General features: G+C 48.9%; 2 protein-coding genes across 4 annotated transcripts in view; one reads left to right on the top strand and one right to left on the bottom strand.

Moving 5' to 3' along the window:
• Positions 1–20577, bottom strand: part of cep89 (centrosomal protein 89) — a 46726-nt gene that overhangs the window by 6010 nt on the left and 20139 nt on the right. For all 3 annotated transcript variants that reach the window (XM_068599432.1, XM_068599433.1, XM_068599434.1), the window contains one exon: positions 3850–3998. In XM_068599432.1, the coding sequence (XP_068455533.1) occupies positions 3850–3998 (149 nt within the window). The remainder of the gene's footprint in view (positions 1–3849; positions 3999–20577) is intronic.
• On the top strand, positions 3857–20296 carry zgc:165481 (uncharacterized protein LOC100073327 homolog). The gene is made up of 2 exons (XM_068599435.1): positions 3857–4194; positions 18061–20296. The coding sequence occupies exons 1-2, from the start codon at positions 4134–4136 to the stop codon at positions 18804–18806; spliced, it is 807 nt and encodes a 268-aa protein (XP_068455536.1). The 5' UTR covers positions 3857–4133; the 3' UTR covers positions 18807–20296.

Genomic DNA, 20577 nt, shown 5'->3' with positions numbered 1-20577 from the left:
AGCGAGCGCTGCTATTAGCAAAGGACTCCTACGAGCTGCCAGCGGCTCACTCCTCCTCTGCGTGATCACAAAACCTTCCAAAGAGAAGCTGCAGAGCCAGAAGTGCTTCAGAAAAGATGTTTTCTTGAACCCGCTGAGCCATTAAGAGGAAGCACAAGTAAAATACTTTCTCACAGCGAGTGAGGAACCGTGACAAAAGAGGGAGAGAGAGTCACGGTTGCTCTGGTCCTCTGAGCTGGAGGCTGCACACATGATGGGGAACCAAAGATGATGCAACACGACCACACTGGGTTCATCTGCATTTCTATTCATGACCATGAGGTTCAGGCGTGAGCGCCATTAATATAAAAAACTAGAGATTTACACCGCTTGTGTTCCAGTTGCAAAAACAGGAGAATAAAGACGGCAGCGGCCACAAGGACCGACCTGTGTGGAGGAAGACTGAAGCTACACCTGGAGGAGTGCTCAGAGCTTTCTAAACGCATCCACACATGTATTGTGTCCTCAATCTCCCTGAAACATCTAAATGTAGTGTGAAGGATTTATATTATCAGGTGAAAGACTTGTCGTGCCTGTGCTCAGTGGTTAGCGTCAGAGGACCGGCGGTTTGAACCCTTTCGTGCTTCACGTTGCGTAGACAGGACTGCTTCCAGAGAGACGGGGGGAAGTGATCGGAGGGCTGGATCCCCCTGAGCTCCTGCAAGTCTCAGGCTTTGCTGCCTCCTCCTTCCTCTCAGCAGAACAGAGGCAGACGGGAGTAATGGCCGCCGGCTCCTGCAGCACAGGAAGAACACCAACCAGAGAGAAACCAGGGAGACGTTTCCTCTGTGGAGGTGAGAAGTTTGACCCAGTGGATCGCTCCCCGGCTGGGCTCAGGGGACTCGATGTGCGCTGATAGTTTCATACGTTCCTGCTGTGGCCGGCGGACCCGTCTATTACCTGGAGTCCGCTGGGGCTTCAGACACATGCGATGACTCACAGCATCCACAGAGCGCACCACGCCTGCTGGTGGAAGCAGCTTCACAAGGCCGGCAGGACAGCGGTGACGTACAGCCGGTGCGAGTGCTGTGAGGGATGTGTGTGTGTGTGTGTGTGTGTGTGTGTGTGTGTGTGTGTGATTTGTCATTACGATGCCCTCAGGGCCGAGCAGGACAGGATCTTCTCACAATCTGATTAGCTAGCTTTCATTTGATAGCAGCGGGCAGCAGGCCCAGGGACAGAGCTAAAAACAGACGCATCACTGAGGGAACAAAGAGGAAGTAGGAGATCGTTTCAGGAGCAGAGGAGCAGGAGAGCTTTTCACGGCTGCAGCAGTAAGAATATCCTCAAATGTCTTCCTGGAAATCCGTCCCAACGCAGAGGATTGGCCTCTTTTCCTCCAGATAACCACCCTGTGACTGTCGCTTCAGTTATTTGGGTTATTACACAATACTTCCCCCACCAGGACACTTTCATTATCTTAATGGACGACGATTATCATTTACAAACAACCTTCATTTACAAGTACGCTATTATCTTCTCTTCTGAAAGTCTAGCAGTGAAGGATGTACACAATGAACCCACAACATAGATCTGCATACGTATAACACTTACAATATGAAACACATACTTAAGTTTGCATTTACACCAGCGATTACCCACCACCCTGTGCCGTTTGTCTCAGTCGTAGGTATTTCTGTGTAATGCTAAAATAAAACGCTTCAGGCAATATGCAAATCCTGTCAAAATGAAATAATGAACTCAGCTCGGCTTGTTCCCCCCTGCCAGCTGGCATCTGTAAATGCTCCCCTCAGCGGGGTGCAGGGCTGGTACAGCAGCCGGTCCTCAGGGGGTCGCCTGACGGCAGAGACGACGCAGCGCTCTGCAGCCAGAGTCTGCGTCCAGATGTTTTAAAACCTGCAGAGCAGACACCAGAGATGTGCTGCTTCTGTCAGGAGGTGAGTTTTGATGCATTGTCGGGTTGTGTTGTCGTGTGTTGAGTTGTTGTCCTGTCGGCTACGATCCGTCAAGGTGAAAAATGACATTTGAGAATAAAAAAAAAATCATGATATTATTGTAATATTTGTTACTGGAATAAAAAAGCTGACACAAAGCAAAACGTTGTCCCTTGAGGCCGGAGATGTCCTTCAGGCTCGCTGGCAGAGAAAGCTGCTGCGGCGCTGAAGGGTTTACCTGCAGGGGACTCAACCGTAGAGGATTCAGGATTTGCTCGATGTGAACAATAAACCCGGCGACGCTCGAGGAGCTCGTTGATCATTTGTTCATTCTGAGATCGCTCAGTCAACAAGCGTCACCGTCGGTCTGCGAGGAACTGACATGAAGAGCCTCCACTCCTGCATGTTTCTCAGTGCGGCTGCAATGAACAGCAACAGGTTGGTGTAATACCTCCGCGCCCCACTAGAGGGTCGCGCCCCACAGTTTGAGAACCACCGAATAAAGGCTGATTTATACTCGAGTTTTACGCAGAGACGCGAGCACGCAAGACACGCATGGACCCCCTTGCGTGGTCAAATCGGCCATTTTGCGTGCTTGCGTGCGTCACCCCAAATTTCTGACTATCCGTCAAAGCAACGCGAGCCCACAAGGCTGTGATTGGTCCGCTAACCACGTCCTTTCTGAGTCTCTCATGTCCGGTTTCACAGCATAATACCTCTGTTTTTAAAAGCCACAGCAGAAACAGGAACAATGGATCCTGTTGAAGAACGTTTGGCTGAAGAGGTCCACAAATATGAGCATTTATAAAACCATCTGACGGAGTATCAGGACACAAAGATGGAGGTGAACTCCTGGAGGGAGATATCGGTGAACGTCGGTGTGCAGGTCGACTCTAAACGGTCGTTGCGCCACCTGCTGGTCTGGAGGATGGAAAAACGCAGAGGAACTAAAAATCAAAACGAGTCCGTCAATCCGACTATGTGGCCAGCCGCAGTTGCAGTTGCAGAAGTATAATTCAGCCTTCAGACGTGAACATTACTGCAGCTTGAAGCTGCTTGAACTGACCTGTGTCACCTGAGGGCAACGAGCCGCAAACAAACTGTTGTCAGATTATCACTCTGTGCAGTTTATATGGTGCATATGTTTACAAAGCTGCTTATTTAAACAGAGGCACAGATAACCTGGACCTGGAACAGGACCAGGACCAAGACCTGGAACAGGACCAGGACCGAGACCTGGACCAGGACCGAGACCTGGACCAGGCCCGAGACCAAAACACACCTTTTGGACCACCAAAATCAGACGAATACAACAAACATGTGGTAGCTTTAAAGACCAAGCGATGTACGTCTGAGTCAGCGCCCTCTGGTGGACAAACTATGGAAACACTTCTCCTGGAATTATCTCTGTACAGTCGAGTCCCTGTGATTTAAACCCACGATGAGCAAAACCACATGATACCAGTCCTGACTTTCTTTTTGAGGGAAACAATGGAAGAAAAATCAGAGACGATTAACAGAAAAGCTGACAGCGACGTGTCGGTCTAGACGCCTCCATCCGTCTGCTGGTGCTCACCTCACACCGGCTCTCTCTCTCTCTCTCTCTCTCTCTCTCTCTCTCTCTCTCTCTCTCTCCCTCTCCCTCTCTCTCTCTCTCTCTCTCCCTCTCTCTCTCTCTCTCTCTCTCTGTCTCTCTCGCTCCCTCTCTCTCTCTCTCTCTCTCTCTCTCTCTCTCTCTCTCTCTCCTTTCATTCACACATTCTCTCCCTGTCTGTCCACCTCCCTTTTTCCGCCCGCCTGCCTCCGATCGTTTCCCCTCCTCCTCTCTCTCTCCTCCTCCTCCTCTCTCTCTCTCTCTCTCTCTCTCGTCCTCCTCTCTCTCTCCTCTCTCTCTCTCCTCTCTCTCCCCTCCTACCGTTTGGACTGCAGCAGCCTCTCCTCCGCCTCCTGTCTTTCTCTGAGCAGCTTCTGCAGGTGAAGGATCTCCCTCTGGAAAGACGCTGTCGTTCCCTCCGCAGCCTCCTCCAACACGGCCAGTCGGGTTGACGCCTGCCTCCGGTACACCTGCACATACACGTAAACACACACACACACACACACACGCAAACACACACACACACACACACACACACACACACACACACACACACACACACAGGAATGAGATGTGGAGTGTTGCTATGAAGGAGGCGGATTTACATGAAGGACAGCGCAGAGACAACCGGGGTGGAGGAGGGGGAGTCACACACACTGGGACAAGGTGAGGAACCACACACACACACACACACGCACACACACACGCACACACACACAGTAACCTGCGTGTGTACTTCTACTGCATTGCTTGTGTGTGTTGTTTGGATCTTTGGGAGCAGACCATAATAAGTTGTCGTATCAGCAGATCAGCGGCTGTTGAGCTGCTGACAGCTGAGAGTGTGTGTGTGCTGCAGGTGGCGCAGACACGCACACTCATACAAGTGGCATACGTGTTTGTCGTTATGTGGACGAGAACAACCGACACGGCAATAAAGCAACAGAGAGAGCAAGTAAAGTAAAGAAAGACTGAAATGAAACACAGAGGAACAGAGACCTGCTGCTCTGCAGGCGGATATTCAGTGAGGAGAAAAACAAGGTGTGTGTGTGTGTGTGTGTGTGTGTGTGTGTGTGTGTGTGTGTGTGTGCGTGTGTGCGTGTGTGTGTGCATTGGAGTGTATTACTCTCTCTGATTGATAAAGGGTAAATCATTTGTTTCACCCTTCCACTCTGTAGCTTGTCGTCTGGATTTGGTTCTGAGGCATTTTATCTTTTCCAGGAGTAGAACAAGGTGTTTAAATACTGTTGATGGATTTAGTACTGATTTAAATACACGGCGGTGTTTCCTGAAGCATCTCATCCCGTCTATTAACGAGGTGATTATGGTGCAAGATCAGAGGACTGGTGACTTGTAATTATGTGAACACAATGAGTTCACACGCAGTTTCACCCACAACGGATCCTGGTGAACAGAGAGCCACCGGGCTTCTCTTCAGTGACGCCAAACGCCGCCAAACGCCTTCAAACGCCTTCAAATACCTTCAAATGCCTTCAAATGCCTTCAAATACCTTCAAATGCCTTCAAATGCCTTCAAATACCTTCAAATGCCTTCAAATACCTTCAAATGCCTTCAAATACCTTCAAACGCCTTCAAATGCCTGCGCCAGACCAATCCAACCACGGACATAATTGCGTCTCCAACAACAGAAACATGGCTTAAGTACATCTGGGAGAATCGTTCCTTGTAATGAGCAGAAGATCAGACAGCACAGAGCCTCGTGACGCGCTAACAACTACCTTCCTAAACAACTGTATCAGTGCTGTGTGTGTGTGTGTGTGTGTGTGTGTGTGTGTGTGTGTGTGTGTGTGTGTGTGTACTACCCCAATGACTTTAAACAATACTACATCACATTTCCAATGAGTCGTTCTCTGGTTGTGGTTTTGAATATTTTGGACGTTGCACGTTACAGTTTCGTCATTTCTCCACGTTCTCCTTCTTCATCTTTCCTTGTCACTGTGAGACTGTTTGGGCTTCGCTTTAGAAAGAACATTTGCTCTTGGAGAGATGATGAAGAGTGTGAGAGAAGAGAAGTAGTAATTGCCTGGGATGGACTTTGTTATGGAGAGATGAGTTTGGCTCTGGGGAAAAGGAAACGACGGCTCCAGTCCAGAGTCTCTGTTCCTGAACGTGAAAGTGTTGCAAACATGGAACAAACAAAACAACCAGAATCACATTATTTCCAGACTAATAGTCCACAGAGGAAATCATCACTCAAATAGTAATTAACCGCCTCCATCAGAGGCAGAATGCTGCATCAAAACGCATCAAGCAGCTTTATCTCGACACAGAACATGAAGAGAAACACCAGACACAACTTTGTTCAGCAGTAAAACTGTGCGTTGTTAAATTAACATATGAATGGAGATCAAATACTGAGAGCAGCTTCATTTATTTGGATCATTTGGGTCCTGATGTGGACGTGTGAACTCCACACATTCGGGCGTCGTATGATTCATAACGTTGTCATTTCATACAAAGGACGCCATATTCCTCTAAAAGCTCTGCAGCCATGAGGCGGCTTGTTTTTAATTGCCCACATTTTGCCTTCAATGGAACAAATGTGTTCCACGACACAACCGGGATCGTTTTTGATTCCTCTTTTTAAGATACGCTCTGGATGACACCGACGGTGATTCTGCTGTATTGAGCTGTTGTGTCGCTGAAAGCCTTGCGTGTCTTTCTTCTAGTGGTCAGGCATCAGGAGTGTGGAGCAGTACACACATCCACACCAGACCAACAGCTTTGGACTCAGCCGGTGTTTCAGTGTGGCTGCACGAGCTCCTGCAGAGCTACAACTACCTGGTGAGGTCGAGGTAAAGACCTGATTTTGGTGGAAATTTGAACATTTGTTCTATGAAACAAACATATTGGTTCGGTAACTTATGTCAGTGCTTAAAGTACGCAGCAAGAAGTCAACTCCGTTTCATACGGGACACAAACAGAGGTCTGCTGGGTGAAAGTCCTGTGTTTGTTTCCTTAGAGGCAGCTCTGCTACATGTCATGGCCCACAAATATGTGTGTGTGTGTGTGTGCGCGTGTGTGTGTGTGTGTAACGTGTATGTGCAAACACAGAATGAACACAGCACTACAACACTGTCGCAAGTACTGTGACTGTGTCTGTGTATTTACTGACATCCTGCCACTGTGTGTGTGTGTGTGTGTGTGTGTGTGTGTGTGTGTGTGTGTGTTTTAATGACTTGTGGGGTCATAAATCTTGCACGGCGTATAGCTAGCCGCGTAGCAGAGCACTATCACCTCCACCTGTCACTCAAAGCGAACGCGCCTTAAAGACGCTTCACTTCAAGCTTTAAACAATATGAACGGGTGAATTATGCGGCTCCAGTTGTCATGAACAGGACGTTAGCGGCGGAGAGGAGGAGCTTCATCCGACAGCGCTGACGCACTCGCCTCTCTCCTCCTCGGCAGGAGGGCGAGCTGCTTGTTAGGAGGCAGCAGATCATCAGCACCACCCGGCTGGAGGCCGACGCACGCCGACAGGTTGTGTTGCCTTCCTGATGTCAGCTGAAGCAAACCACAACCGACAATAACCAGCTGACTATACATATATATATGACATATATATGTATATATATAAATATATATATTTATTTATTTATTTATATAACCAGAGAGAGAAATAACGGAGACATGTATCAATAAACTGTAAGCGCTGACAGTTAGCCTCATGACAAGCCGAGCACCACCCAAACCAACACAACACACAAACCAACACAACACACAAACCAACACACAAACCAACACAACACACAAACAAACACAACACACAAACAAACCAACACACAAACCAACACACCACCCAAGAACACACAAAAGTAAATGTATGGTAGATAAGTATTTGCTGTTCTACACTTCAGGGGGCGATTCATTTCATCATCGTCAGAATTTCTTCATAACAATTGTTTATTTACTGAAGTTTCCACGAAGCTCAAATAAGAACACACACACACACACACACACACACACACACACACACACACACACACACACAGGGCCTGGGATGTGGTGGCTTATTATCGTTGAGTGAGCATTATTAGGCGTGTTAGCTGTCCGTGTGCACGCATTACATCTCGCCGTACGTCTGAGAACCGGCTTTCAAAATCATTCAGTCAGTCGACTCACGTTTCATTGATTTTCATGTGGAAAAGCATTAATATGGACATGGCGTCCACACTCAGGCAATAATAACTTTCCCCGGGGCGACCCAGAGCTCCTGATGGATGTGCAGGGCTTCATGCGCTGCAGTCGGCTCGCACCTCGCGGACGCCGTCAAGCTTTCCTCCGATTACTTCCTGAAACGACCGGTCATCTGCTGCTTTTGTTTCTCCGTAGAAAATGCCATTTGAAATCCCTCCTCTGGGCCCGGCCACCTGTTTGAAACAACACTGCGTCACCGCCGCCGTATGTCCTCGCTCTGGAAAACACTCCGTGCTGCAGCGATTACTGCTGCTACAGTAGCAGAGACTGCAGAGTAGATCTTGTGCTAAAGGCTGCTGTACTCACCATCTCATCAGTCGACCTGCCGCTGTTCAAATGAACCGCCCGGCCCTCACACCACACGCACCCTTTCATACGATTCATTAATTCACCAGTCAAAATGTTCACATTCCCTCAGGAAAGGCCTCCGTCCGCTGAGCTCTGAGCGTCACTGCTCGAGGAAACAAACTGACCTTCTCTGGCTGAAGTTGGCTGTCTTGTGTCATTAGCTAATGAAGCAGTTCAATAGGGCAGGAGGACGACGTGCCGCCGTGCTCTACACCCGATCATCGCACTGCGACGAGGAACAAGGGCTCAAACGGAGCTTAGTGGGAGAAAATGAAAGAAAGTAGTCCCCGAGGGAAGAAGCAGGATACTGTCACATTTCCACCGGTGGTTCGACAGGACTTCACTGTCCATTTCCTTCTAGTTCTACATGAGCAAAGGTTATGGATCGCACCGGTGTTTGATGCGGGTCTGCTGCAGCACCAGAAGGTGGAAGATCTCTGATCATCTCTCAACACAAGATCTCCTGCACAAACCCGACGTTTCTGAAGCCAAGCTACCAGCATCATCCATGTTTTCACCTAGATTTAAATAAAAGAAATGGCACCTTACAAAACTACACTGCACACTGCGTAAGCCTGGACTCAAAGTGCGAGTGTTGTGTAGAAGATGTTGCAACACTGAGTGGGTTGTTACTATCAACGGTGCAATGTGAGAACAGACAAAACCACCTGCGACCAAACGTGGTTTTGGTTTCTGGTTTCTGGTTTCTGGACAGATCCCAGTGGTGGTTACTGCAGGACTGGCTGCAATGCTAAGCTCCCAGGGGCCAACACAAGAAGAACAACCTTGTGGTTGTGCTGGTTGGCTCCCAGTGGATAACCAGTCAACGCTGTGTGTTTCTGTGCAACATGTGACGACTGTAAAGCTCCCCGAGGGGGAAGCAGGTCGCGCAGGTATCTCCTCCTGGTCGGTAAAGGTTAGAGAGGATGACGTTTCTCCTTCTAAGCTACTGATGTACAGCATGCAATACCTCAACGTCAAGGAAGATCTGATGTGCAGCCATCACAGGACCCTGCTGTCACGGCCTTTTGGTTAAAAATCCCTGACCTTTGCCGAGAAGTGAAGCTCTTGTAGGATAGCATAGCTTCAGAGGGGTTAGCGTTAGCAGCAACACAACACACACACATGCTTTCCCTTTGGTCCAGAGGAAGACCACGCAGCCCTCAGACCATCAGGTTAACTTCTGCTCTCCTTCTCAGGTGTGTAACAAACATCTGTCAACGTTAGTCACTCCTGCTCCAACCGCAGGAGAATTAGCAAAAGCTAAACTGCCGAACATGAACACGACCTGCACTTGGACACACAACACATGCTTTTGAGTGCTTTTCTAAATACCTCGTTGGCAGTTTGAGCAATATGAACTCATTCAGTTGTCAAGGTGGACTTCTTTTTACACTCGTGTATATTCATGTGAACGTTGCAGCAACAGATTCTGTTCTGTTCGTGCTCCATTTTGTCTCGTACACACTTCTGCGTGTGTGCATGTTATAACGAGGAGCTTCCAGAGCTTAGCCACATCCCTGGAGATACAGTGATTGTTGTTCATGACAAAGTACATCGACAGAACATTGTTCGTGTCAGATGCATCATTTCAGGTCCACACGTTGGCTCTTGTAATTGCAGAAAGATGTAGAATATAATATGTAGAATATATATGCAACATAATGCTGGGTAGGAAGAACAGGATTTACCTTTTGTTTAAGCCTCGCTGCTCCTCCGTCATTCTGTCAGAGCTACCAAAGAGTCCACACGGTCACTAACTACAGTCCCTGCATGAACACCATGCCATTTCTGACAAGCAGAGAGCAGCAGACGTCCTGCATTTACAGGATGTACACTTCATTCAGGAGCAGGAACAGGTTAAAATGATAGATGGAGGCTAAAGCCTACAGATCGCTGTGTGAAGGTGAACATCACCTGCAGATCAACACAGAAAGGAGGAGGAGGAGGAGGAGGAGGAAGGGACCAGGCAACATATCCCATAGACAGTACAAAGTGAGGTTACTCAGCAGTTTGACATGCAGAGCGTCATGGCTTCCTGGCTCTGTATCTGCTGTGAGCCTGAGAGTCTAAATGCTGCCCAGCAAGACTGAACCTGAACCCACCACCAGTACCAGCTGAAGCACAGTGTTCCTGTAGAGGAGAGATCTACTGTCCTCTGGTTATTTGCTATAAATGCAGTGAATTCATGCTGCAGATGCATGCAGAGCTTTGACTCTGTGATGTGGAGCTGCAGCTGTGATAACACAGCTCAGGCTTTGCTTTCATCTTGGTGATCAAAGTCTTTCTCCATTATGCGAGAAAATTTGTTGATCAAAGCACTTTTTGCTTTCTACAAATATTGACTTGTTGTTGAAAGTCAAGGTGAGTCTTATTGATTTGCTCATGTGTGAGCTCTCCTCTGGTTCGGCCTCCTGTGGGAGCTCAGGGTCAGCTGGAGGGAGGCAGAGGAACGTGACGCTCAGACCAACATGTCCGCCTTCTCGCTGCACAAATTGTGTTTGTAATTATCCTCATGAAGGACATGTTTTCCCATCAACTGGCAGCGCAGCATAATGTGTCAGCGCGCATTGAAAGACTCACAAATAAATGTGTTTTACGATGTGACAGCGCTGTGATGAAGGCTTAGGGAAGATTGGATTTGGGTTTAAAAAAAGAAGCACTTGTCACGGTCAAGGTATGGGAAACATGCTGGTTTGGGTGGACACGCTGGTGCGGTTATGCACCGAGGTTACCTGAACCCTGTTGGACTCCAGCTCCACCGCCTCTCTGCACGTTTCTCTACACAACATGGCCTCTCCTCGTGATCCTGTGGCCGCTGTGGGGCTTTGCTGAAACCACGGATGCTTCCTGCAACGCACAGCTCGTTTCTACTGCATGTGTGTAATTGGCATTTGATTTAATGTGTAAACAGACGATTACGCAGGCGTGCCACACAGGTGGAGGAGACAGACATACGTAGAGCAACTGGTCCAGCAGATGCTGGGAATCAGACACGACTGATGGGATGCAACAAGGTAGTCGCATCGCAATGCCATGCGGGCTACGAACGACGTTCTGGCTGCACAAAGGCTGTAATGTGGTATGTAACTGCACGACCAGCTGACGATGAAGCACACTTTGCCTGGCGTGCTCTCGATAAGGCAGTGACATCTTTCAGGCACGACTACGATCTCTTGTCTGCAGTGGCTTTCAGGCTGTAGTAAACTCACTCTGAGGCCAGAGGTCCACCTCTGCATACTTCATAGGATCTGAATGTACGACTAACTCACAGATGTGAGTTGCTGACTACCTGCTGATGAAGGTGAAGGTGTTCATCGCTGCAGGTAGCGACATCTTCAGCCCCGGCTCCCTTCAGAGGAGCTCAGCTTCACGTTGAAGCAGCTGTTCTCGTGTTGCTGACGAGCCTCTGAGCTTCTTACTGCTGAACTGATGAAATCGATCACAGTTGGTGTTTAATGGTTAAACTGGGATTCGTGCAATGAGCACAAACTCAGCTTCCAGCTTTCTGTCTAAATGCAAATCCAGATGTAAGATGTGAGATGTTTAGTGAAGCTGGACCTCTGTCTCTTGCTCAAGGACACTTTAAACCGCTCTCTGGGTAAAGAGTAGTCTCGCTCATCAATATGCAGCGCAGCTCACCCTGCAATCCACACAACAGGTTACTGAAATTACAACATAAAAAAGAGTCACGTCTCCAGTGTTGAATGAAATAACCAATGTGTGTGCCAGAGGAAGATGTAACAGGATCTATATTTACTCTGGAGAACATCCATTTTTTCTGGACTCTCCTCCCATCAGACCCCAAATGTCAGACGTCAGCTTCAGTCGTCCTCCTCTGAGTTATTCCTCTCCCATAGAGGAGCTGCATAACTGTTCTCACATCAATGTTGCCCCATTCAAAGCAGACATATTCAGCACGGAGACCAACTAATTAGTCAGTCAACCTGTCGATAAGTCAGTCAACCGAACACTTAACTTGGTGGTCAGACAGCAAACGGATCGGTCAGTCAGAACACGTATTCATCCATAAAGCAGGAGGGAGCGGTTGTTCCTTTGCTCTCTGTGTGGAGGTCATAACACTACGACGGCACATGAAGAGTGGTTGATAATAATCACAAATTCAAGCCTCTAAACATCCACTCAGAGAAGTATGAGCAACCTCTCGGATGCAATGAGTGCGTTTGCCTTTCTACCATTAAAGTTTCCTGTGGGGCAATGCGACTCCTCGCCGTCCAACGCGAGCTGAAAACTAGTTCAAGGTTGAGGAATTGGAGGATGTGGCGACATGGAAACGATGGAAACCACAGTCGTGTTTTGAAGCATCCCGGTGGAGACGTTTGTTGAACCGGATGGAAATGTAAGGATTCAACTCAGAACGCCTCCCAACCAAAGCAAATGACAACGTTTGGAAGAAAAACATTCTGGATTAAAACCCTCTTCAGGCGTACGGTGCAGAATCTTAACGTCCACAACTCTCATCCAGCCGAGGACATTGCTCGTTGCTCATTGCTCGTTGCTCGTCCCACCGCTCTCTCTCTCCCTTTGTTTCCTGTCTCCACTTCACTGCCGATCCGTCCTCTCTTCTAAATTGCCTTTTAAAAATGAATTGATGAATGGCACCTGGCGTCAGACGAGTGATGGAGAGCGTGACATGAACAGGTCTGATTGGTTTGAACACTGGAGGCGTGGGATGGAGGAACAGAGGTGTGGCTCTACCGCCGATGCACAGCGCTGATGCACACTGACAGGTGTGTTTCACTGTGGCCGTAATGTGTCATCAAGTACGAACTGAGAAAAGAGCAAAAACAAAGCATGAAATAAGCTGAAGCAATGAATGCTGCTGCACTGCCAGGTTTCCAGAACACCATGTAGGTCAAAGAGATGAACGTGTGTGTGCATTGAACTCAGACAGCGCCGTAACCTTCATGTTTAGGTTCATGTTGCGTGACAAGAAGCTGCACTTCCTCTTGCATGATCCCAGCGCAGCGTCCTGTCATCACTGTTCAGGACGTCTGCAGGAATCTGGTCCTGGGACGGCTGCAGCCGCTCTTTCTGACATCTTCTGACATGTTTCAGGAGCGTTTTAACGCAACAGACTGCCGGCTGAAATATTTAACAGTCAGCAAGTCACAGAGAGGCCTGCTGGTGCAACATCCACCTAATCAATCTATATTTCATGGTCATGAATGAATGAATGGCTGGTTTTTCTTTATATAGCCTCTTCCTGATGGGAGGGGGACTCTGTAATGGCGAGGTGAAGAAGTAAAGTCAGATCAGGAATGAGGTAACTGCACTCTGGGTTTCCATGTTTTTACCTTTATTGAATCATACGTCACTTTAAATGAACCTGGACCTGGAAACAGCCTGGAAAGCTGTTCCAGACTCAGCTGCGACCCCCGATGGCGTCGTCTGGAGGAAAGGCGACAGGAGGTCCGTCACCATCTCAGACAATAAGACAAAAGAAACACAGACTCTGCTCACAGCAGGACGGCGCTGCCGCCATGCAGCTCTTCTTCTGGGACGCGTCCTGTTGACTGTTGACTGAGCTGCAGAGTGCCGACAACCTCATCAACACAACGTAACGCTGACATAACAGGAACATTAGTCAGTTCAAAAAGAAACCGCCGTATGTCTTCCTGCAGAAAATTGGGATTCATAATATCTCTTTTGCTGAAGGCTATTTCAAGAGAAGAGACCATTAAAACAAGTTCATTCATTCAGTTAATGGCTCTTTGTATGAAACACAAAGCACGCAACTATATGATGTACGGCACAAAGAGGTTTAATTAAATACGCTATGTAGCACAGCGCTACAGAGCGTCTCTCTCTCTCCTGAGTCGTGTTTTAAAAGTTGACCCGGGGATATGTAATGCTGATTTGAAAATTACCGATCCGCTGCTTGAGTATTCCTTCCCTCATGTGTGATCCCACTCACTTCACAGCCCTCGGGGGCCTGATGGGATCTGGAGCGAGGCTTTCCTGCAGAATGCCGGTCCAGGCCTCTGGTAGCAGCTGGTCACGGCTTCGTGTGGCTCGAGCGATAAGAGACATCCACAATGTGACGGGTCGAGTCGCTCCATCGCGACAGGACGTCTGACTGGTTATTGGTTTGTGTCGGATCCTGATCCTCTAACCGCCGCACGCTCGGTCCGAGAGCTGAGGGATTAAAATCACTTCTTCAGTGCGTTGTGCTCAAACCGTCATGAAGCCCTGTGTGTCAACCTCTACGTCACAACCTGAGGATGATTCAGAGAGGTCAGCTTCCTGACAGCCTGCTGCTGAAGCTGGTGGGGAGTCCAGGCTCCGGTATCTGCACCCAGAGGGCAGGAGGCCGAGGAGCCGTGTGAGGGGGCAGCAGTCATACTCATGGTCACTTTGCAGGTGAGGCCGTGCCAAGTGCTGCAGGGAGGAGGGGGGGGGGGGCTGCAGGGCTTTCCTGCTGCTTCCACCCCACACAGTGATGCTGCTGGTCAGGGTGCTCTCTACAGGATGCTGCTGGTCAGGGTGCTCTCTACAGGAAGCTGCTGGTCAGGGTGCTCTCTACAGGAAGCTGCTGGTCAGGGTGCTCTCTACAGGAAGCTGCTGGTCAGGGTGCTCTCTACAGGAAGCTGCTGGTCAGGGTGCTCTCTACAGGATGCTGCTGGTCAGGGTGCTCTCTACAGGAAGCTGCTGGTCAGGGTGCTCTCTACCTGAAGCTGCTGGTCAGGGTGCTCTCTACATGATGCTGCTGGTCAGGGTGCTCTCTACAGGAAGCTGCTGGTCAGGGTGCTCTCTACATGATGCTGCTGGTCAGGGTGCTCTCTACATGATGCTGCTGGTCAGGGTGCTCTCTACAGGATAATGCTGGTCAGGGTGCTCTCTACATGATGCTGCTGGTCAGGGTGCTCTCTACAGGAAGCTGCTGGTCAGGGTGCTCTCTACAGGAAGCTGCTGGTCAGGGTGCTCTCTACAGGAAGCTGCTGGTCAGGGTGCTCTCTACAGGAAGCTGCTGGTCAGGGTGCTCTCTACAGGAAGCTGCTGGTCAGGGTGCTCTCTACAGGAAGCTGCTGGTCAGGGTGCTCTCTACAGGAAGCTGCTGGTCAGGGTGCTCTCTACAGGAAGCTGCTGGTCAGGGTGCTCTCTACAGGAAGCTGCTGGTCAGGGTGCTCTCTACAGGAAGCTGCTGGTCAGGGTGCTCTCTACAGGAAGCTGCTGGTCAGGGTGCTCTCTACAGGAAGCTGCTGGTCAGGGTGCTCTCTACAGGAAGCTGCTGGTCAGGGTGCTCTCTACAGGAAGCTGCTGGTCAGGCTGTTAGCAGAGCCCTGCTCAGGATGGTGCAAAAGGAACGTATTGACTCGCAGTGCAACAGTGACGTAAAAGCTGAATGCAGAGAGGAAAACAGACATGACTCCATCATTTATGAGAGACTTGCCTCCGTCCTCATATCTGTGTGAGAACTATGAACTTTAATAAATGCAGGTCCAGGTTAGTGACGTCTATGTTTCTCTGTGACCTCCATCAGGACCAAGGCGGCTCAGCTGTGTGAGCAGAAGTCTGCAGCTGTCTGGCAGGACATGGAATGAAGAACGAATGTATTCAGGGATTGCTTTTGTTGGTTTGGTGCAATGTGTCCTTAAGTTATTTTATAAAATCTAATACGTTTGCACTGTTAAAAACTAAGATAAAAATGTATAGAAACTGCTGGTTGCATTTTTTTTGTTAAGTATGACGAAAATATGTAAATAAATAAGTACATTTTCATGAATATTGCGCTGTCTGTGCGGCCCTGCTGTGAGAAACCGGCGCTGGCTCAGGTGCTTGTTCAAAGGTATTTCACAGGGTTCCATTACCGTTGTGTCATCCGACAACTCCAGCATGTTGGTGTGTAGGTTGTTGTGTGTCAGCGAGGTGAAGAGCAGTGGGCCGAGCACGCGGCCCTGAGGGACCCCGTGCTCCAGGAGATGCTGCTGGAGGTGCTGCCGCCGGCTCGTCCTGCTTGTGCAGCCACCTGCACAGCCAGGTGTTGAGCCCCAGCTGGTCCAGTGTGCAGAAGAGCTGCTGTCAGCAGGTCGCATCCTTCGGTGACCGCTTGGCACTGGAAAGGGTCTCGGGGTCTCGGGGTGGTGGGGGGGATTTGATATGCCACTTCCTGAATGCAGGGGTCAGTGCCACTGGACGATAGTCACCAAAGCAGGACGGAGTGGATTTCTTTGGCAGGTGTGACGGTGGAGGCCTTGAAGCATGATGGAACCACAGAGACGTGATGAAGACGTCCTCTGTGCAGTCCTTCAACACCCGCAGGGTCGGGTCTGGACCTGCTGCCCCGTGGAGAAGGTCCTCGTCACGAGGCAGCAGACTCACACTGCCTGACCGCCAGCAGGGGGCGGAGTCTTGTTGTGGTTATTTCTCTCATGAGCTGCGTTCAAGAGCTTTCGGCAAGTCCTGTTTCCTGTGACTTCAGCTGTCTCTGTCATCGGGCTGGAAGGCGTCGGCCTCTTGTCAGGGAGTGTGTGTCTGTGTGGTTTGTGCACTCTACATTTGTGTTGATGTTGAATGTCGTGGTGAAGCATTTCAAGCACAAACAAACGAGTGTGTTTGTGCTCAGTGTTCACTGATACCAGACGAACGGGGACGAGACTTTCACAACGTCATAAGCAGCACGCGTTGTTCACACGGTGTCACTAAAACAATGTTTAACTCCACTCACAACATCACAATAAACTCCAACACATTACGATGAGACCAACAAACATTTTAACATTTCATCTCAGCACTGCTGTGAAATACGAGTCACTTCACAAGAATGACACAACTGTGAAGTTAAATTATTGAAACTAAACGTTCCCCAAAGTTTACTCTTCCAAGGCCTCGTCGCATCTCTTCTGCACACAATTTAGTTTCACACTCAAAAGCTTCACAACTTGTGACTCTAAATCCAACCAATTATATTTTAATCAAAGAGTGAGCAACACAAAATAGCTGTTTAAAAAATATGTATATATATAAATACTTACATTATTAATTGTATTCATTTTGAGAAGTTATTGTATTCTCACATTATGAAGCTGTTGAACTCTTAAATGATGTTTTTCTGCACCTGAAGATGACAGAGGAGAACAGCAGCTCCTGAAGCTCATAACTATTCATGCGCGGCGTCTCTGGATTCATGCCTGCAGCTATCTGACATTATTAATGATGACTGACAGCTCCTGCTTTCTCCAGGGAGGAAGCGCATCATTGGAGTTGTGTGGAGTCAGCCCTTAACGAAGCAACTCCAGAGACGCACGCTCATTTCTGGGGGCGACATCTGTAATATCTGATCAATAATAACGCCTCTATTATTCCACCAGATCTTCTTTGATCTATTTTCCTATGTGACAAAACACAAACATGGAATTGGTTGGTACGGACGAGTCATTTTAGGAAAATGAAAGGCCAACGATGGTTTTTAAGTTGTATTTTCTTTCACTCAACAATTGCCATCCATTATCTGTGTGTTGTTTAATAATGATCTTTGACCTAAAGACATTCAACAGGTAAAGCCAACCAATGCACTGAGTGTTAACAGAAGACATTTCATTGCTCTAAAGTTGTGAATGCTAACAGATCAGAGAGATGTAGTTAAAGGTAATTATTCTACACACCGTTACAGAGCCAAGCGGACATGTTGGAGGAGCAGCTCTCCCTCCCAGCTCTCCCCAAAGATCAATGGCATTCCTGGCTATTTCCATGCCACAAAGGGCTCTGGGATCATATCCTGATCCAACTCCCAAACCATAAATCATTCATCACACTCGCAGCCAGAGAAGAAGGCAGAGCCTGACCTTTCCCTGCTGGGTGGAGATACAGCAGATCACAGTAGCTAGAAATATCAACTTGTTCCAAAGGCAATTTCCATCCTACTTAAAGTCACATGTAATGCTGCACTGTGTACCATTTCCCTTTCAGCTCTCTGGTTTCATAACGTGCCTCTGTGTTTCTCCCAGAACATGACTTGAAGATGAGCGGCGCTCAGGCTGAGATGGAGGAGAAGGACTGTCCTCCTCCAGAGGAGCTGGAGTGTAAAATCTGTTACCAGCGCTACAATGCCCACAACCGCAAGCCCAAGATCCTGGACTGCCTGCACCGGGTCTGCGTCCGCTGCCTGGTGAAGATCCTGGACGTGGCCGACGGGACGGGCTTCGTCTCCTGCCCCTTCTGCCGACACCAGACGGAGGTCACGGAGTACGAGGTGTCCGCCCTCCCCGATGACGCCATCATCATGTCCCACTTGGCCATGCGGGACAAGTCCTGGAGCTCCGACCACAACAGGGAGATGCTCCTGACCCCAACGAGCTTCTCCTCGTCCAGCCCGTCCCACGACTCCTCCAACTGCCTGGTCATCACCATAATGGAGGTGCAGGGCGACTCGCGGCGCTCGCCGAGCCGGAACGGCAGCTCGGACGTCTACGCCGAGCAGAGCCTGGACTCGGTGTCGATGGGCTCCAACGGGCCGGCGGATCAGGACGCCCTGTCCAAGTTCTGTAATCACGTCCCGCGGATCCTGGTCTGGCTGCTGGGGTTCTTGTACTTTGGCTCGCTGCCTCTAGGAATCTACTTGTTGGTGATCCAGAGAGTGACTCTGGGCATCGTGTGCGTTAGCCTGGTGCCGTCGAGCCTGACGGTGTGCCTGGTCTACGGGTTCTGCCAGTGTCTGTGCCAGGGCATGTGTGACTGTTCCTCCAGGGGCTGATGGGATCGCGTCAGTAAACAGGTATTTCATGAGTTTTTACCCAGAAAAGGTGAAGACGATGCACTCCGAGATAGACTGAACAAATAATGGGCCGGTACAGAGACCTCCAGTCTTGGTCCGCTGCACCTCAGAGACCCGTTTGTCCAGCAGGAACCGAGCCACCGACAAGATGTGCCGGTTGGAGCGGCGCTGTACCTCTGTAATGTATTTATGTAACTCATATTCCTTCTGTGCCGCGTGTATGAATTAGTTTGACATAACATTTGAGAGCAGACCCTTCATTCATCTGATGGAGGCCTCCGCCCTCATTGACCACAAACCTTGCATGCAATTGTTTTTAGGTGTCAGGTTGTTGTTCCTCGATTGATTAACAAATGCATTTCTGCATTGCTGGATAGTGGTGAGTTACAAATGAGACAAAAAAAGGAAGGAAATCAAAGTCCAGACCACTTCAGATCAGAAGGCGCCTCGTAGACACTGATGACGTCACACCAGCCAGCGTTCATGCGACCAAATATTCCCCCGCTTGTTCGTTGTGTGATTGTCTTGCCGTCAGCTCATGAAACAAAGCTTGGAGGTAGAACGCATCGGTGCGCTGACGTCTACGGGTTGAAGCTGTTGAGCTACCGCCGGTCTGTCGTTATAGCCTCTCCACATCTCTTCCAGCTGAATGAGCTGACAGGGCCTTTTCCATTTCAGTGTCCTGTTAGACGCAGTATGACAGGAAGAGGCTGTATGGGTGTTCGTATGCAACGCACATCTCAGTGAGGACTAAACACAAATTACCAAATCCACGGTGAAAGGTCCGGTAATATTTCATTTCATCCCTATTGGTCACAGCGATGGTCACACGTCACATGTGAGGCATGAACCAGACTCATATCTCAGGTTTTTTGATAGTCTTTGGATGTTAAGCAACAACCTTCCCCTTCAGTTCCTCGTCGTGTCGGCTCCTCTTTGTGGTTGTAAAAAGCTACGAAAGGTTGAGTTTATGGCTCATGAGTCCTGTTTCCTTCACGCTGTCGGTCACTTCCTGCCGTTGCTGTGCACCTCAAGGTTGTGTGCATTATTGATGGGACATCTTGGTTTTCTTCTGCACGTGAGGCAAACGCTCCCCTACGTGTCACTATCTCAGTATATTCAGGAAGAGAGGCAACGATAAACTGCGATGCTGTTTTAACAATAATCCTCATTTATAGTTTTATATCATTTCACATATTTGAGTTTTTTTTATGAAATCTGCTGAAGCTTAAAGCTGCGTTTTCCTTATAGCTCTGTGACCAAAACATTTCAGTGTGTTAAAATCTCCTGAGACTTTCTGAGCTGCTGCAGTCTTGCACAGCAACAGGTGACATTTACAGCCCCACTTTAAGCAAAGAGCATGTTTGGCGTGAGTTTACTTTGACATTGCATTTCCTCTGCATGCGTGTGAACGCAGCATAAGACCAAAGGTTGAGGCTTCATTGTGTAAGTGGAACGTTGGGTTTCTGAACATGAGAGAGTGAGATGGTTTGATAAGTCACACTCGTTTCAGGGGATGCTCGGAGCAGCTGCACAAGGGAAAATACCAACTTTCTTCTGCATTGTGCTTTAGTCAAGCTGTTCTGTGCAGTGTTGATACCTGAGGGCTCCGGACTGACAAATAAACAAACTTCAGGTAATTATAGTCCTCATCAAATGGATATGTGGGGTTTGTGCTCAACCCTTCCTCTCCAGGATCATGTCCAGTTCGTCCTGCTCACTCCCTGATGTTCCCTTCTGACCTTTCCTT

The sequence above is a fragment of the Clinocottus analis genome, unplaced genomic scaffold, assembly GCF_023055335.1.
Source record: "Clinocottus analis isolate CAN_PGR_092001 unplaced genomic scaffold, fCliAna1.0.p SCAF_47, whole genome shotgun sequence".
Taxonomy (NCBI): Eukaryota; Metazoa; Chordata; class Actinopteri; order Perciformes; family Cottidae; genus Clinocottus; species Clinocottus analis.
Note: the sequence above shows the minus strand (reverse complement) of the source record. Positions and strands in the feature narration are given on the sequence as shown.